The sequence below is a fragment of the Salmo salar genome, chromosome 23, assembly GCF_965601325.2.
Source record: "Salmo salar chromosome 23, fSalSal1, whole genome shotgun sequence".
Taxonomy (NCBI): domain Eukaryota; kingdom Metazoa; phylum Chordata; class Actinopteri; order Salmoniformes; family Salmonidae; genus Salmo; species Salmo salar.
The window spans coordinates 44,165,468-44,184,360 of record NC_138313.1 but is presented as its reverse complement, the minus strand read 5'-3'; the positions used below and the strand labels follow the sequence as shown (position 1 = coordinate 44,184,360).

Sequence of the window (18,893 nt, the reverse complement as noted above, 5' to 3'; positions counted from 1 at the left end):
ACGGTGGGAGGGAGGACAGTAGGAAGGAACGAGAGCACTACCTGCCCTGAGGGGGAACGGTGGGAGAGAGGACAGTAGGAAGGAACGAGAGCACTACCTGCCCTGAGGGGGAACGGTGGGAGGGAGGACAGTAGGAAGGAACGAGAGCACTACCTGCCCTGAGGGGGAACGGTGGGAGGGAGGACAGTAGGAAGGAACGAGAGCACTACCTGCCCTGAGGGGGAACGGTGGGAGGGAGGACAGTAGGAAGGAACGAGAGCACTACCTGCCCTGAGGGGGAACGGTGGGGAGGGAGGACAGTAGGAAGGAACGAGAGCACTACCTGCCCTGAGGGGGAACGGTGGGAGGGAGGACAGTAGGAAGGAACGAGAGCACTACCTGCCCTGAGGGGGAACGGTGGGAGAGAGGACAGTAGGAAGGAACGAGAGCACTACCTGCCCTGAGGGGGAACGGTGGGAGGGAGGACAGTAGGAAGGAACGAGAGCACTACCTGCCCTGAGGGGGAACGGTGGGAGGGAGGACAGTAGGAAGGAACGAGAGCACTACCTGCCCTGAGGGGGAACGGTGGGAGGGAGGACAGTAGGAAGGAACGAGAGCACTACCTGCCCTGAGGGGGAACGGTGGGAGAGAGGACAGTAGGAAGGAACGAGAGCACTACCTGCCCTGAGGGGGAACGGTGGGAGGGAGGACAGTAGGAAGGAACGAGAGCACTACCTGCCCTGAGGGGGAACGGTGGGAGGGAGGACAGTAGGAAGGAACGAGAGCACTACCTGCCCTGAGGGGGAACGGTGGGAGGGAGGACAGTAGGAAGGAACGAGAGCACTACCTGCCCTGAGGGGGAACGGTGGGAGGGAGGACAGTAGGAAGGAACGAGAGCACTACCTGCCCTGAGGGGGAACGGTGGGAGGGAGGACAGTAGGAAGGAACGAGAGCACTACCTGCCCTGAGGGGGAACGGTGGGAGGGAGGACAGTAGGAAGGAACGAGAGCACTACCTGCCCTGAGGGGGAACGGTGGGAGGGAGGACAGTAGGAAGGAACGAGAGCACTACCTGCCCTGAGGGGGAACGGTGGGAGGGAGGACAGTAGGAAGGAACGAGAGCACTACCTGCCCTGAGGGGGAACGGTGGGAGGGAGGACAGTAGGAAGGAACGAGAGCACTACCTGCCCTGAGGGGGAACGGTGGGAGAGAGGACAGTAGGAAGGAACGAGAGCACTACCTGCCCTGAGGGGGAACGGTGGGAGGGAGGACAGTAGGAAGGAACGAGAGCACTACCTGCCCTGAGGGGGAACGGTGGGAGAGAGGACAGTAGGAAGGAACGAGAGCACTACCTGCCCTGAGGGGGAACGGTGGGAGAGAGGACAGTAGGAAGGAACGAGAGAGAGAGGAGGGCGTGTTATTTTTCTTCCTCTGACCTTTACTTATTTGTCTTCTTTCCCGAGGCGTTAAAGTGCCTGGTTGGAGCAGCGCCGTGTCTGTTGCAGCGTTTCAGCCGTCGCTAGGATCCCATTTATCACCCTTCTGCAGATCGCCCTCACAGGGGTGGCTAATGGCACACCGAGCTTCACTGCTGCTCAGTTCACGCTTTGTGTGTGTGTGTCTGTCTGCATTTGGGAAAGGAAAGGGTGATACCTAGTCAGTTGTACAACTGAATGTATTCAACTGAAATGTGTCTTCCACATTTAACCCAACCCCTCTGAACCAGAGAGGTGGGGGGGGGGCTGCCTTAATCAACATCCACGTCTGTATAGTGTTTTTGTGTGTCTGTCTGTCTGTGCATTTGTATAGTGTTTTTCTGTGTGTGTGGATAGTGGGAAAGTAGTGGAGGAACTAGCTAGGCCTCCAGGCAGTCACCACACAGCCCAGTACATGGTCCTGAAGACCTGGAGGTCAGTCACCACACAGCCCAGTACATGGTCCTGAAGACCTGGAGGTCGGTCACCACACAGCCCAGTACATGGTCCTAAACACCTGGAGGTCAGTCACCACACAGCCCAGTACATGGTCCTAAACACCTGGAGGTCAGTCACCACACAGCCCAGTACATGGTCCTGAAGACCTGGAGGTCAGTCACCACACAGCCCAGTACATGGTCCTGAAGACCTGGAGGTCAGTCACCACACAGCCCAGTACATGGTCCTGAAGACCTGGAGGTCGGTCACCACACAGCCCAGTACATGGTCCTAAACACCTGGAGGTCAGTCACCACACAGCCCAGTACATGGTCCTAAACACCTGGAGGTCAGTCACCACACAGCCCAGTACATGGTCCTGAAGACCTGGAGGTCAGTCACCACACAGCCCAGTACATGGTCCTGAAGACCTGGAGGTCGGTCACCACACAGCCCAGTACATGGTCCTGAAGACCTGGAGGTCGGTCACCACACAGCCCAGTACATGGTCCTGAAGACCTGGAGGTCAGTCACCACACAGCCCAGTACATGGTCCTAAACACCTGGAGGTCAGTCACCACACAGCCCAGTACATGGTCCTGAAGACCTGGAGGTCGGTCACCATACAGCCCAGTACATGGTCCTGAAGACCTGGAGGTCAGTCACCACACAGCCCAGTACATGGTCCTGAAGACCTGGAGGTCAGTCACCACACAGCCCAGTACATGGTCCTAAACACCTGGAGGTCAGTCACCACACAGCCCAGTACATGGTCCTAAACACCTGGAGGTCAGTCACCACACAGCCCAGTACATGGTCCTAAACACCTGGAGGTCAGTCACCACACAGCCCAGTACATGGTCCTGAAGACCTGGAGGTCGGTCACCACACAGCCCAGTACATGGTCCTGAAGACCTGGAGGTCAGTCACCACACAGCCCAGTACATGGTCCTGAAGACCTGGAGGTCAGTCACCACACAGCCCAGTACATGGTCCTGAAGACCTGGAGGTCAGTCACCACACAGCCCAGTACATGGTCCTAAACACCTGGAGGTCAGTCACCACACAGCCCAGTACATGGTCCTGGGGAGTCAGCCACACAGGTCTGACTGGAGGTCAGTCACCACACAGCCCAGTACATGGTCCTAAACACCTGGAGGTCAGTCACCACACAGCCCAGTACATGGTCCTAAACACCTGGAGGTCAGTCACCACACAGCCCAGTACATGGTCCTGAAGACCTGGAGGTCAGTCACCACACAGCCCAGTACATGGTCCTAAACACCTGGAGGTCAGTCACCACACAGCCCAGTACATGGTCCTGAAGACCTGGAGGTCAGTCACCACACAGCCCAGTACATGGTCCTAAACACCTGGAGGTCAGTCACCACACAGCCCAGTACATGGTCCTGAAGACCTGGAGGTCAGTCACCACACAGCCCAGTACATGGTGCCAAAGTTGAGGTAGCCGTTTGACATGGCCTCCTAAATGGATCTCTATTCTCGGTGTGAGAGGAGCGATGGTGTGAAAAGCACAGCAGGGTTTTAAAACAGCCAGCACTGGAGCATTCCGTGACCACCGCTGAACTCCGGGTCCAGCAAAGCAGGAGACATTAAAGGGTCTGTCTGGACAAAACCAAAAGGAAAGGTCAGTGACTGCCCTCTCAGCACCTGTGTTCACTCACTGGCCCCTAACTTCTCCTTTAAAAAGAACATAGGGACTGAGGGACAAATAAAGAGAGGGAGGGGGTGAAAAGAGAGAGAGAGAGAGAGAGTAGGTTCTCATTTCCTTTTGTCTCTGTGCCCTGCAAATTGATCCTTTGGCTGAAAGTGAAATAGCTTAAACTGCAGTATAAACAGACAGCTGCTGTTGCTCATAAGGACTAGCATTAGAGGAAATTGGCTGGTATTGGTAGCCCTGACTGAGAAAGAGAGAAGGAATGGGAAGAAGAGCAGTGTTTTAAAGCCCACGCACTCACTGCAGGCGGCGCGCCTGCATGACTAATACCAGAGGGCACCAGCTCCAGAGCCGGCGGCCATTTCTCACAGAGCAGTCGCTGATTGCTCTGGTGTGTGTGTGTGTGTGTGTTTGAGCCTTCTGAGCAAGTTATCCAGGAAGCGACAGAGAAATTGGGATGAGACGGCACCAGGGAAGCGTGCGACTTTCAAAGCCCGGCGTGCTGGGAACATGATCCCTGACCACATTCATTCATCAGAAACAGGACGTGGAGGAGGGGGCCCAGGCGGTTGAGCTCGGAGCTTTTTAAGGTTCTTGGTTTACTCTGAGTACCACGATGGGGGGGGGGGGGGGGGGCAGTGTGTGCTTCTTACGGTCAATTTTCTGCAAGTTGACCTGACTGATCTTGTCACATCATGTGAAGACTACTTCTGTCCTAAAGGTCTTGGTTGTTATGGCGATCCTAAATGGTACTTTCTCCAACGCCAAATAAAACAGGCAAAGGATGACGTCTGTGGTGCCTTAGAACATCACCTGGGTATATTGGAGTGTAAGTTTAGTCTACTGTATGTGTTTTGGGATGTTCAGTGTAATGTTAAAGGTAACCTGAAGACAACTGTTGTGATTTTAGTCAGACTTTTCACTGTAGTGGAAATACCTATCAGCCCTACTGGGTCTGTATTGCTAAGGGACCAGCCGAACACACCTCCCTTTCCCCACTGTTTATTTCTATCTGGGCGTTAGCAGAGGAAGTACTTGAACTAACGAGGTCGGCAGGTAGCCTAGTGGTTAGAGCGTTGGGCCAGTAACCAGAAGGTTGTTGGATCGAATCCCCGAGCTGACAAGGTAAAAATCTGTTGTTCTACCCCTGAGCAAGGCAGTTAACCCACTGTTCCCTGGGTGCTGAAGACATGGATGTTGATTATGGCAGCCCCCCCCCCCCCCCCACACCTCTCTGGTTCAGAGGGGTTGGGTTAAATGCAGAAGACACATTTCAGTTGAATACATTCAGTTGTACAACTGACTAGGTATCACCCTTTCCTTTCCAAAGTATGGAGCTACACTCAGGCTATGAAGAGTTTAGAATTCCTCTCCTTCTCTCCCTCCATCCCCCCTTCTCATCCTCTCCTTCTCTCCCTCCATCCCCCCCTACTCGTCCTCTCCTTCTCTCCATCCCCCCTTCTCCTTCTCTCTCTCTCCATCCCCCCTTCTCCTTCTCTCCCTCCATCCCCCCTTCTCATCCTCTCCTTCTCTCCCTCCATCACCCCTTCTCATCCTCTCCTTCTCTCCCTCCATCCCCCCTACTCGTCCTCTCCTTCTCTCCCTCCATCACCCCTTCTCATCCTCTCCTTCTCTCCCTCCATCCCCCCTACTCGTCCTCTCCTTCTCTCTCTCCATCCCCCCTTCTCCTTCTCTCCCTCCATCCCCCCTACTCGTCCTCTCCTTCTCTCCCTCTATCCCCCCTTCTTGTCCTCTCCTTCTCTCCCTCCATCCCCCTACTCGTCCTCTCCTTCTCTCCCTCCATCCCCCCTACTTGTCCTCTCCTTCTCTCCCTCCATCCCCCCCTACTCGTCCTCTCCTTCTCTCCCTCCATCCCCCCCTACTCGTCTTCTCCTTCTCTCCCCTATGCCCCCCTTCTTGTCCTCTCCTTCTCTCCCCCCACCCCCCCACTCGTCCTCTCCTTCTCTCCCTCCATCCCCCCTTCTCATCCTCTCCTTCTCTCCCTCCATCCCCCCTACTCGTCCTCTCCTTCTCTCCCTCCATCCCCCCCTACTTGTCCTCTCCTTCTCTCCCTCCATCCCCCCTACTCGTCCTCTCCTTCTCTCCCTCCATCCCCCCCTACTTGTCCTCTCCTTCTCTCCCTCCATCCCCCCTACTCGTCCTCTCCTTCTCTCCCTCCATCCCCCCCTACTTGTCCTCTCCTTCTCTCCCTCCATCCCCCCCTACTTGTCCTCTCCTTCTCTCCCTCCATCCCCCCTCTCATTGAGGAGCCCCATATGCGTAAGTACACCCAGTGAGTTTTAGGTGGGCACCCCAGCTGCCTCTGTCTGCTTACTGTATCTCTGTTACGTCTAGTGTTTTAATCAGGCAGTTACTGTAGGTCTCCTCTCTCTCTCTCTCTCCCTCCATTCCTCCCTCCCTTCTCCCCTCTCTCTCTCACCCTCCATTCCTCCCTCCCTTCTCCCCTCTCTCTCTCACCCTCCATTCCTCCCTCCCTTCTCCCCTCTCTCTCACCCTCCATTCCTCCCTCCCTTCTCCCCTCTCTCTCTCACCCTCCATTCCTCCCTCCCTTCTCCCCTCTCTCTCTCACCCTCCATTCCTCCCTCCCTTCTCCCCTCTCTCTCACCCTCCATTCCTCCCTCCCTTCTCCCCTCTCTCTCACCCTCCATTCCTCCCTCCCTTCTCCCCTCTCTCTCTCACCCTCCATTCCTCCCTCCCTTCTCCCCTCTCTCTCTCACCCTCCATTCCTCCCTCCCTTCTCCCCTCTCTCTCTCACCCTCCATTCCTCCCTCCCTTCTCCCCTCGCTCTCTCACCCTCCATTCCTCCCTCCCTTCTCCCCTCTCTCTCTCTCCCTCCATTCCTCCCTCCCTTCTCCCCTCTCTCTCTCACCCTCCATTCCTCCCTCCCTTCTCCCCTCTCTCTCTCACCCTCCATTCCTCCCTCCCTTCTCCCCTCTCTCTCTCACCCTCCATTCCTCCCTCCCTTCTCCCCTCTCTCTCTCACCCTCCATTCCTCCCTCCCTTCTCCCCTCTCTCTCTCACCCTCCATTCCTCCCTCCCTTCTCCTCTCTCTCTCTCACCCTCCATTCCTCCCTCCCTTCTCCCCTCTCTCTCTCACCCTCCATTCCTCCCTCCCTTCTCCCCTCTCTCTCTCACCCTCCATTCCTCCCTCCCTTCTCCCCTCTCTCTCTCACCCTCCATTCCTCCCTCCCTTCTCCCCTCTCTCTCACCCTCCATTCCTCCCTCCCTTCTCCCCTCTCTCTCTCACCCTCCATTCCTCCCTCCCTTCTCCTCTCTCTCTCTCCTGTCTGTCACTCAGTGGGGTGAAAGCGAGGGAGAGAGAGTTTGTCCTTTAAGCCTGATAGACAGCAGGGATTTGCATAGTGATTCTGCGTAGTCTGCTTGCCATCTCCATGACAGCAGCAGCACAGGGGGGAAAGGCTCGCTGGTCATTTTAATGTCCACTCTGGCAGTTGTCTGCTTCAGACCCTATTCTTGTCAGTGCCGACTCATCCCAACAGCTCATATTAGTTGTTGGGGGGGGGACAGCATCTGAACTAAAACATCCAGACTGTTGGTTCAATCAACCCTTGGCTGTTGGGAACCAGTGTTCCCATTTCCCCTCTCTGAGCTGTAGAGCTCGTTGCGTGGTTAATGTTGAGTGACATCCCCCTGCTGATAGCCGGGCCGTCTCCGTGGATACAGCAGGCCACTAATGGGGATCTGGGGAGCGACGGCTCTGACTGCCTGGTATGGAACTGACAGACACACACGGAGATGAGATGGCCCCCGTTGCCCTGTGCCCACAGCCTCTGTCTGACCCTGGCCCTGATACTGCGTGGACAAGAAGCTCCCCTTACAGCCACCGGACTCACTCTCTCAGTCCCTTGGGTAAATGGAGACACAGTAGATAACTGATTAGAGAGGAGTGGCAGCGCTACACATTCCCCAGTCGCCATCCTCATCACTGAGTATATGAGGAGGCGGACATTTTGTGCCGTAACAACTTCGTAGTGGCTGTGAAGGTTTTGGAATGCGTAGAGCGGTTTATCCGTGGTAAGACTGCTAACACTGAAGTATAACCAAAGCCACATAAGATAATCACATATCCTCAGCTCATATGACACTTCCTTTTGTGTTTCTTCGGAAGCTAATTCGTTTAATTGATTTAACGGCACGGTCCAGTCTTGAAGTTCTTAAGTGTTTTTTTTAAGTACTAGACTACCAGTCCATATACATTCCTGACTGTTCACTCTTGGCTTGCTACGTTTCCAAGATGGCCACCGTCTGGTTACCCTTTCAGAAAATATATTGCCGTTTTAAGAAGGCGATGAGCGGTGTGGATGGTGTATGTGGGTATGTGTTGGAGAATTAGAGGAGGCTCTGTCGGCAGCCTGCCTCCCTACCTGGCTGCCTGCTTTCTTCAAGGAGGGCAACAGCCCCTCCCTACAGGGGCTTGCTGCAGAACAGGAAGTGCAAGCGAAGATGGAACCGATGCGGTCTATAAATAGCCTGGTGGTTGTAGCGTGTCCTCTCCTGGGAGGTGGCACAGGCAAGAGCGGCAGCACGTTTGCTTGATTATGCAGTTAACTTAAAACAGCTTTCGTCCTGTCGCCAGGGCCACAGGGGCCCTCCTCTGTTCTCCTGTCTTCCTCTTCCACCCCTGGGAGAGAGCGGTGACAAGAGGCTGGGGAGTTCAGTGCTGCTCAGGGCTCACCTTGAGAAAGGAGCCTTTTTATGGCTTTGGACTCAGTATGCGAGAAAACGGACTTGTTAGAGGAGAGCCGCCTGTCTGTGTGTAGTGGCTTCTCTCTGTACATGAGAAGAGCGGTATCAGCCAGCCAGCACCCTTTGGTGACCCTCCTAAAGGTAGATACAGTACACGAGGGAGTGTTTGGGGACTTTGAGCTTTGCAGAACTGAAAGGAAAGGTTATCCTTTCAGAGGACAGATAAGTGTGGGTTAGTTCCTCTATCCTTGTGTGGGACCTAAAATCCCCCAAAGTCCCCACAAGGATAGTGAAACAAGGAAAATTATCCTTAGGTGTTGTTTACAGTGTTTACTGTTCTCTCCTGGAGGAGGTGTTGTTTACAGTGTTTACTGTTCTCCCCTGGAGGAGGTGTTGTTTACAGTGTTTATTGTTCTCCCCTGGAGGAGGTGTTGTTTACAGTGTTTACTGTTCTCCCCTGGAGGAGGTGTTGTTTACAGTGTTTACTGTTCTCTCCTGGAGGAGGTGTTGTTTACAGTGTTTACTGTTCTCCCCTGGAGGAGGTGTTGTTTACAGTGTTTATTGTTCTCCCCTGGAGGAGGTGTTGTTTACAGTGTTTACTGTTCTCCCCTGGAGGAGGTGTTGTTTACAGTGTTTACTGTTCTCTCCTGGAGGAGGTGTTGTTTACAGTGTTTACTGTTCTCCCCTAGCGGAGGTGTTGTTTACAGTGTTTACTGTTCTCTCCTGGAGGAGGTGTTGTTTACAGTGTTTACTGTTCTCTCCTGGAGGAGGTGTTATTTACAGTGTTTACTGTTCTCTCCTGGAGGAGGTGTTGTTTACTGTTCTCTCCTGGAGGAGGTGTTATTTACAGTGTTTACTGTTCTCCCCTGGAGGAGGTGTTGTTTACAGTGTTTACTGTTCTCTCCTGGAGGAGGTGTTGTTTACAGTGTTTACTGTTCTCCCCTAGCGGAGGTGTTGTTTACAGTGTTTACTGTTCTCTCCTGGAGGAGGTGTTGTTTACAGTGTTTACTGTTCTCTCCTGGAGGAGGTGTTATTTACAGTGTTTACTGTTCTCCCCTGGAGGAGGTGTTGTTTACAGTGTTTACTGTTCTCTCCTGGAGGAGGTGTTGTTTACAGTGTTTACTGTTCTCCCCTGGAGGAGGTGTTGTTTACAGTGTTTACTGTTCTCTCCTGGAGGAGGTAGTGTTTACTGTTCTCCCCTAGCGGAGGTGTTGTTTACAGTGTTTACTGTTCTCTCCTGGAGGAGGTGTTGTTTACAGTGTTTACTGTTCTCTCCTGGAGGTGTTGTTTACAGTGTTTACTGTTCTCTCCTGGCGGAGGTGTTGTTTACAGTGTTTACTGTTCTCCCCTAGCGGAGGTGTTGTTTACAGTGTTTATTGTTCTCCCCTGGAGGAGGTGTTGTTTAGTGTTTACTGTTCTCCCCTTGAGGAGGTGTTGTTTACAGTGTTTACTGTTCTCCCCTGGAGGAGGTGTTGTTTACAGTGTTTACTGTTCTCTCATGGAGGAGGTGTTGTTTACAGTGTTTACTGTTCTCTCCTGGAGGAGGTGTTGTTTACAGTGTTTACTGTTCTCCCCTAGCGGAGGTGTTGTTTACAGTGTTTACTGTTCTCCCCTGGAGGAGGTGTTATTTACAGTGTTTACTGTTCTCCCCTAGCGGAGGTGTTGTTTACAGTGTTTACTGTTCTCTCCTGGAGGAGGTGTTGTTTACAGTGTTTACTGTTCTCCCCTGGAGGAGGTGTTGTTTACTGTTCTCTCCTGGAGGAGGTGTTGTTTACAGTGTTTACTGTTCTCTCCTGGAGGAGGTGTTGTTTACAGTGTTTACTGTTCTCCCCTGGAGGAGGTGTTATTTACAGTGTTTACTGTTCTCTCCTGGCGGAGGTGTTGTTTACAGTGTTTACTGTTCTCCCCTTGAGGAGGTGTTGTTTACAGTGTTTACTGTTCTCTCCTGGAGGAGGTGTTGTTTACAGTGTTTACTGTTCTCCCCTGGAGGAGGTGTTGTTTACAGTGTTTACTGTTCTCTCCTGGAGGAGGTGTTGTTTACAGTGTTTACTGTTCTCTCCTGGAGGAGGTGTTGTTTACAGTGTTTACTGTTCTCCCCTGGAGGAGGTGTTGTTTAGTGTTTACTGTTCTCCCCTTGAGGAGGTGTTGTTTACAGTGTTTATTGTTCTCTCCTGGAGGAGGTGTTGTTTAGTGTTTACTGTTCTCTCCTGGCGGAGGTGTTGTTTACAGTGTTTACTGTTCTCCCCTAGCGGAGGTGTTGTTTACAGTGTTTACTGTTCTCTCCTGGCGGAGGTGTTGTTTACAGTGTTTACTGTTCTCCCCTAGCGGAGGTGTTGTTTACAGTGTTTATTGTTCTCCCCTGGAGGAGGTGTTGTTTAGTGTTTACTGTTCTCCCCTTGAGGAGGTGTTGTTTACAGTGTTTACTGTTCTCCCCTGGAGGAGGTGTTGTTTACAGTGTTTACTGGTCTCTCCTGGAGGAGGTGTTGTTTACAGTGTTTACTGTTCTCCCCTAGCGGAGGTGTTGTTTACAGTGTTTACTGTTCTCTCCTGGAGGAGGTGTTGTTTACAGTGTTTACTGTTCTCCCCTAGCGGAGGTGTTGTTTACAGTGTTTACTGTTCTCCCCTGGAGGAGGTGTTATTTACAGTGTTTACTGTTCTCCCCTAGCGGAGGTGTTGTTTACAGTGTTTACTGTTCTCCCCTGGAGGAGGTGTTGTTTACAGTGTTTACTGTTCTCTCCTGGAGGAGGTGTTGTTTACAGTGTTTACTGTTCTCCCCTGGAGGAGGTGTTGTTTACTGTTCTCTCCTGGAGGAGGTGTTGTTTACAGTGTTTACTGTTCTCCCCTGGAGGAGGTGTTGTTTACTGTTCTCTCCTGGAGGAGGTGTTGTTTACAGTGTTTACTGTTCTCCCCTAGCGGAGGTGTTGTTTACAGTGTTTACTGTTCTCCCCTGGAGGAGGTGTTATTTACAGTGTTTACTGTTCTCTCCTGGCGGAGGTGTTGTTTACAGTGTTTACTGTTCTCCCCCTGAGGAGGTGTTGTTTACAGTGTTTACTGTTCTCCCCTGGAGGAGGTGTTGTTTACAGTGTTTACTGTTCTCTCCTGGAGGAGGTGTTGTTTACAGTGTTTACTGTTCTCCCCTGGCGGAGGTGTTGTTTACAGTGTTTACTGTTCTCTCCTGGCGGAGGGGTTGTTTACAGTGTTTACTGTTCTCTCCTGGAGGTGTTGTTTACAGTGTTTACTGTTCTCTCCTGGAGGAGGTGTTGTTTACAGTGTTTACTGTTCTCCCCTGGAGGAGGTGTTGTTTACAGTGTTTACTGTTCTCTCCTGGAGGAGGTGTTGTTTACAGTGTTTACTGTTCTCCCCTGGAGGTGTTGTTTACAGTGTTTACTGTTCTCTCCTGGAGGAGGTGTTGTTTACAGTGTTTACTGCTCTCCCCTAGCGGAGGTGTTGTTTACAGTGTTTACTGTTCTCTCCTGGAGGAGGTGTTGTTTACAGTGTTTACTGTTCTCCCCTAGCGGAGGTGTTGTTTACAGTGTTTACTGTTCTCCCCTGGAGGAGGTGTTATTTACAGTGTTTACTGTTCTCCCCTAGCGGAGGTGTTGTTTACAGTGTTTACTGTTCTCCCCTGGAGGAGGTGTTGTTTACAGTGTTTACTGTTCTCTCCTGGAGGAGGTGTTGTTTACAGTGTTTACTGTTCTCTCCTGGAGGAGGTGTTGTTTACAGTGTTTACTGTTCTCCCCTGGAGGAGGTGTTGTTTACTGTTCTCCCCTGGAGGAGGTGTTGTTTACAGTGTTTACTGTTCTCGCCTAGCGGAGGTGTTGTTTACAGTGTTTACTGTTCTCCCCTTGAGGAGGTGTTGTTTACAGTGTTTACTGTTCTCCCCTGGAGGAGGTGTTGTTTACAGTGTTTACTGTTCTCTCCTGGAGGAGGTGTTGTTTACAGTGTTTACTGTTCTCCCCTGGCGGAGGTGTTGTTTACAGTGTTTACTGTTCTCTCCTGGCGGAGGGGTTGTTTACAGTGTTTACTGTTCTCTCCTGGAGGAGGTGTTGTTTACAGTGTTTACTGTTCTCTCCTGGAGGAGGTGTTGTTTACAGTGTTTACTGTTCTCTCCTGGAGGAGGTGTTGTTTAGTGTTTACTGTTCTCCCCTGGCGGAGGTGTTGTTTACAGTGTTTATTGTTCTCCCCTGGAGGAGGTGTTGTTTAGTGTTTACTGTTCTCCCCTTGAGGAGGTGTTGTTTACAGTGTTTACTGTTCTCCCCTGGAGGAGGTGTTGTTTACAGTGTTTACTGTTCTCGCCTAGCGGAGGTGTTGTTTACAGTGTTTACTGTTCTCCCCTTGAGGAGGTGTTGTTTACAGTGTTTACTGTTCTCCCCTGGAGGAGGTGTTGTTTACAGTGTTTACTGTTCTCTCCTGGAGGAGGTGTTGTTTACAGTGTTTACTGTTCTCCCCTGGCGGAGGTGTTGTTTACAGTGTTTACTGTTCTCTCCTGGCGGAGGGGTTGTTTACAGTGTTTACTGTTCTCTCCTGGAGGAGGTGTTGTTTACAGTGTTTACTGTTCTCTCCTGGAGGAGGTGTTGTTTACAGTGTTTACTGTTCTCTCCTGGAGGAGGTGTTGTTTAGTGTTTACTGTTCTCCCCTGGCAGAGGTGTTGTTTACAGTGTTTATTGTTCTCCCCTGGAGGAGGTGTTGTTTAGTGTTTACTGTTCTCCCCTTGAGGAGGTGTTGTTTACAGTGTTTACTGTTCTCCCCTGGAGGAGGTGTTGTTTACAGTGTTTACTGTTCCCCCCTGGAGGAGGTGTTGTTTACAGTGTTTACTGTTCTCTCCTGGTGGAGGTGTTGTTTACAGTGTTTACTGTTCTCTCCTGGTGGAGGTGTTGTTTACAGTGTTTACTGTTCTCCCCTGGAGGAGGTGTTGTTTACAGTGTTTACTGTTCTCCCATGGAGGAGGTGTTATTTACAGTGTTTACTGTTCTCCCCTAGCGGAGGTGTTGTTTACAGTGTTTACTGTTCTCCCCTGGAGGAGGTGTTATTTACAGTGTTTACTGTTCTCTCCTGGAGGAGGTGTTGTTTACAGTGTTTACTGTTCTCCCCTGGAGGAGGTGTTGTTTACAGTGTTTACTGTTCTCTCCTGGCGGAGGTGTTGTTTACAGTGTTTACTGTTCTCTCCTGGAGGAGGTGTTGTTTACAGTATTTACTGTTCTCTCATGGAGGAGGTGTTGTTTACAGTGTTTACTGTTCTCTCCTGGAGGAGGTAGTGTTTACTGTTCTCCCCTGGAGGAGGTGTTGTTTACAGTGTTTACTGTTCTCCCCTGGCGGAGGTGTTATTTACAGTGTTTACTGTTCTCTCCTGGCGGTGGGGTTGTTTACAGTGTTTACTGTTCTCTCATGGAGGAGGTGTTGTTTACAGTGTTTACTGTTCTCTCCTGGAGGAGGTGTTGTTTACAGTGTTTACTGTTCTCCCCTGGAGGAGGTGTTGTTTACAGTATTTACTGTTCTCTCATGGAGGAGGTGTTGTTTACAGTGTTTACTGTTCTCTCCTGGAGGAGGTGTTGTTTACAGTGTTTACTGTTCTCCCCTAGCGGAGGTGTTGTTTACAGTGTTTACTGTTCTCTCCTGGAGGAGGTGTTGTTTACTGTTCTCTCCTAGAGGTGGTGTTGTTTACAGTGTTTACTGTTCTCCCCTGGCGGAGGTGTTGTTTACAGTGTTTACTGTTCTCTCCTGGAGGAGGTGTTGTTTACTGTTCTCTCCTGGAGGAGGTGTTGTTTACAGTGTTTACTGTTCTCCCCTAGCGGAGGTGTTGTTTACAGTGTTTACTGTTCTCTCCTGGAGGAGGTGTTGTTTACTGTTCTCTCCTGGAGGTGGTGTTGTTTACAGTGTTTACTGTTCTCTCCTGGAGGAGGTGTTGTTTACAGTGTTTATTGTTCTCCCCTGGAGGAGGTGTTGTTTACTGTTCTCTCCTGGAGGTGGTGTTGTTTACAGTGTTTATTGTTCTCCCCTGGAGGAGGTGTTGTTTACAGTGTTTACTGTTCTCCCCTGGAGGAGGTGTTGTTTACAGTGTTTACTGTTCTCTCCTGGAGGAGGTGTTGTTTACAGTGTTTACTGTTCTCTCCTGGAGGAGGTGTTGTTTAGTGTTTACTGTTCTCTCCTGGAGGAGGTGTTGTTTACTGTTCTCTCCTGGAGGAGGTGTTGTTTACAGTGTTTACTGTTCTCTCCTAGAGGAGGTGTTGTTTACAGTGTTTACTGTTCTCTCCTAGAGGAGGTGTTGGGCTCAGCAGACTGTCTCGGGCTCAGGGCTCAGCAGTCTGTCTCGGGCTCAGCAGTCTGTCTCGGGCTTAGGGCTCAGCAGTCTGTCTCGGGCTCAGCAGTCTGTCTCGGGCTCAGGGCTCAGCAGTCTGTCTCAGGCTCAGCAGTCTGTCTCGGGGACTGCAGAGATAAAGGCATGACTAAGCAGTGGGGAGAGGAGAGATGTACTGGCTCTGCGCTGCTTATCTGGATCTTTGTGCTGCCCGGCGGAGGCCCGGTCATCCATCTGACTGAGCTCTCCAGTGGGTGACCTTGACAAGAGTGTGGATTATTATTGTAATACATACCGCTCTGTGGAATGGCCAGAGGGAGGGGAGGAGAAGGCGGGAAGAAGAGAGAGAGAGAGAGAGGGAAGGAGAGTGATGGGAGGGCGCAAGGGGGATTTCCGGTATTTTCCACAGCACAGATGGGATTTTGTTGGAGCATGTAGTGAGAAGACGGGTCAGGTGAGAGCAGCAGCTTGATCTCTCAGTTGGGTGTCCCCGGAACTGTTTACTACAACTTCACCACAGTGGCAGCCATGTTGTTTTCCTCAGTCTACTCGTCTACCGTTTGGATTTGTTCAAGGGAAGCCTGGGAGTTGTGTTGTAGGATGGGGCTTGACTGAGGCACTGTGTGTGTGCTGACATTCCTTTGGCTTAACTCCCCGGCAACAGAGCTAACAACCTTTTTCTTTAAGTTGATTTTTTTAACATCAAGAATCTCCAAGCTTTCTCAAAATGTAAGTGCTGTGTTGTTTTTGCTACTCTAGGAAAAAAGGATTTTGTACAGTTACAGAGGTTGGATTTACAGATGAGTGAAAGTACACCCAGGGTGTGTGTAGAGAATAAGCTCAGACTTTCCTATGCGGAAGGCTTGACCAGTTTTGGTGGGTTGCTGGGGGAGGGGTGGGGCTTCGCATTTTGGTCTCCTCCCATTACCTCCTGAAACACAAAAGCAGGCGGAGTCCCCAAGCCAGCCAATCCCCATCAGAAGAGTTGACGGGGGGGAGGGGCAGAGCAGATGAGCCAAGCGAGGGGAGAAGGCTATCAGCTAGGTGTGAGACCAGAGAATACAGAAAACACCTGCTGGCCAGCCAGTCCACACAGGAAGCTACTGCTGCAGTCAACCGTGTCCCTGTCCTTTAATACACTGAGCTGCCACTTACTCTCAGATAGCAGCACGTTCTCAATCAGCTGTCCTTCAGAGGAAGGAGACGGGCAAGTGGGAGGAAGAAGGGGTGTAGATTTAAAAGAAAATATGTAGTCAGAGTCAGTGTACACAAAGCCATGATTACACTTCCGTGTGGACAGAATAGACGCTAAGCCATCCGTCAAACTCTTGTGCAGTTATCAGGTGATCTAAGGTCTTTTTCAGCTTGCTCTGCTACCTTCTGGTTTCATGCACGCTCCTGACCCTGAATACTGATTAGCCGGGAGGCTTTTTTCTCTCTCTCTCTCGTTCTCTCGCTCTCCGCGAAACACTATCTTGATTGTTATGCCGTCTGTAGAAAAGCTTTTCCTCCCTGCTGTCTCTGGTGTAAAGGTCATATTACACCCAGCAGTCCTGGCTGTGTTGTCAGGGAACACAAATACTTCTTAGTGGGTTAACGCTCTCTCTCTCTCGCTCGCTCGCTCGCTCTCTCTCTGATTGTCCTTTTTCATGCATGGGCTAAACAGTCATTGGAGGTGGAGCTGGCAGCGATCCATCAAGGCTGAAACTAGGGCAAGCAGAGGGAAATGTAACCTAAACTCCAGGCTGAACCAAAGAGCACAGCCTCCCAGTGACTAGAGGAGAACTATCTTTTGTAGTCTCGGCGGACTAGCTCGTGACTGCCCTGCTGCACACACAACACAGCGCCTTATCCGCTGTGTTTTTAAACGGGCAGAATGTAGGCGTCTGGGTCCTGCAACACAGCTGTTTAACTCAGGCCTGAGAGCGTTAAATTGAGGCTTTGCTTCCATTTCCTGTTTTTATTTATTTTTTCTGCCTACCTCAACTGCTTGGGAAACACATTCGTAAAAGCACACTCATAATCGGGCAACCTGTGCTGTGCTCCGCTGCCTGAGCTTTGACCTCTGAACAGAGCCCATTGTTGTCTGACGTCGGTTAGCGGAGTGTGCCAGTCGGCAGTGGCCATTCATGATGCCTCAACCCACAGAGACGAGGCTAGAAGACGCCTGACCACAGAGAGTCTAACATTCATGATGCCTCAACCCACAGAGACGAGGCTGGAAGACGCCTGACCACAGAGAGTCTAACATTCATGATGCCTCAACCCACAGAGACGAGGCTAGAAGACGCCTGACCACAGAGAGTCTAACATTCATGATGCCTCAACCCACAGAGACGAGGCTAGAAGACGCCTGACCACAGAGAGTCTAACATTCATGATACCTCAACCCACAGAGACGAGGCTAGAAGACGCCTGACCACAGAGAGTCTAACATTCATGATGCCTCAACCCACAGAGACGAGGCTAGAAGACGCCTGACCACAGAGAGTCTAACATTCATGATGCCTCAACCCACAGAGACGAGGCTAGAAGACGCCTGACCACAGAGAGTCTAACATTCATGATACCTCAACCCACAGAGACGAGGCTAGAAGACGCCTGACCACAGAGAGTCTAACATTCATGATACCTCAACCCACAGAGACGAGGCTGGAAGACGCCTGACCACAGAGAGTCTAACATTCATGATACCTCAACCCACAGAGACGAGGCTAGAAGACGCCTGACCACAGAGAGTCTAACATTCATGATACCTCAACCCACAGAGACGAGGCTAGAAGACGCCTGACCACAGAGAGTCTAACATTCATGATACCTCAACCCACAGAGACGAGGCTAGAAGACGCCTGACCACAGAGAGTCTAACATTCATGATACCTCAACCCACAGAGACGAGGCTAGAAGACGCCTGACCACAGAGAGTCTAACATTCATGATGCCTCAACCCACAGAGACGAGGCTAGAAGACGCCTGACCACAGAGAGTCTAACATTCATGATGCCTCAACCCACAGAGACGAGGCTAGAAGACGCCTGACCACAGAGAGTCTAACATTCATGATGCCTCAACCCACAGAGACGAGGCTAGAAGACGCCTGACCACAGAGAGACAACCCGAGAGTAGCTGAAATGGACGACGTAGAGATGCAGGTAGCTTGATACGGTTTAGTGTAATAGAACAAACGATAGCTGTTGTAATGACTCCCTAGCCGCAGTGACAAGAACGGTTTAATTGCATCCAGGCTGGCATTGTCTCACTAACAAGCTGCTGCTTCAGACTGTTTTGTTGAACTAGTAGTTGGCAGTGTGACCTATAATTGACAGTGGTTTTCTTTCAGCCACTGGCTATAGCTCAACGTTTTAACAATGCTCTCTCTTTCTCTCACCTCTGTGTTGTCATGTGCCTCCTACTCAGTCAAGGCCTCTGCTGATTTGTTGATACCAGGCTATTGGTTGCTTTCAAAATGCAGGTGGCATTGGGGTTACCACCACTCTTCACTTCCTCTCTCACACTCACTCACACACCAACAATTGAATTGTCATCGCCACTGACAGTAGATACAGGCATCTCTTTTGTTAAGCTTCTTCTGTGGCAGCAGGACTCAGTGAATGGCTTAATAAGGTAAGGCCTTCTGTGGCAGCAGGACCCAGTGAATGGCTTAATAAGGTAAGGCTTTCTGTGGCAGCAGGACCCAGTGAATGGCTTAATAAGGTAAGGCCTTCTGTGGCAGCAGGACCCAGTGAATGGCTTAATAAGGTAAGGCCTTCTGTGGCAGCAGGACCAAGGGAATTGCCTCTTAAGGTAAGGCCTGATTTCGTTTATCATAGGATCATAGCCAATGTCAAATTAGCCTCTTTATTGAAAACATTTTCATTTTGTCTGACTTAGTTTCCCTTTCACAAGGGCTGCTTGATTGAAAAGGCTGGAGACTTTAATTGCGTTTCATTGAGTTGGCTACAGTTTTCATTGAGTTGGCTGCAGTGGCCTAGCAGTTTTCTTTGAGTTGGCTGCAGTAGCATAAACAGTTTTTGTTGCGTTGGCTACAGTAGCCTAGCAGTTTTTGTTGCGTTGGCTACAGTAGCCTAGCAGTTTTTGTTGCGTTGGCTATAGTAGCCTAGCAGTTTTTGTTGCGTTGGCTACAGTAGCCTAGCAGTTTTTGTTGCGTTGGCTACAGTAGCCTAGCAGTTTTTGTTGCGTTGGCTACAGTAGCCTAGCAGTTTTTGTTGCGTTGGCTACAGTAGCCTAGCAGTTTTTGTTGCGTTGGCTACAGTAGCCTAGCAGTTTTTGTTGCGTTGGCT

At 50.9% G+C, this 18,893-nt stretch overlaps 1 protein-coding gene across 5 annotated transcripts in view; it reads left to right on the top strand.

Moving 5' to 3' along the window:
• LOC106584692 (zinc finger protein 609) overlaps nt 1-18,893 on the top strand; it is a 205,137-nt gene that overhangs the window by 102,527 nt on the left and 83,717 nt on the right. The window contains exon 1 of one of the 5 annotated variants that reach the window (XM_014170198.3): nt 14,974-15,321. The exons of 3 other annotated variants lie outside the window; for them this stretch is intronic. Coding sequence is in view for 1 of the 2 variants with exons in the window: in XM_014170197.3 (XP_014025672.1) it covers nt 17,724-17,744 (21 nt within the window). In the remaining variant the exon portion in view is untranslated. Of the gene's footprint in view, nt 1-14,973; nt 15,322-15,667; nt 17,745-18,893 lie in introns of those variants that run through there. One more of the 5 variants, XM_014170197.3, reaches the window with a different exon arrangement.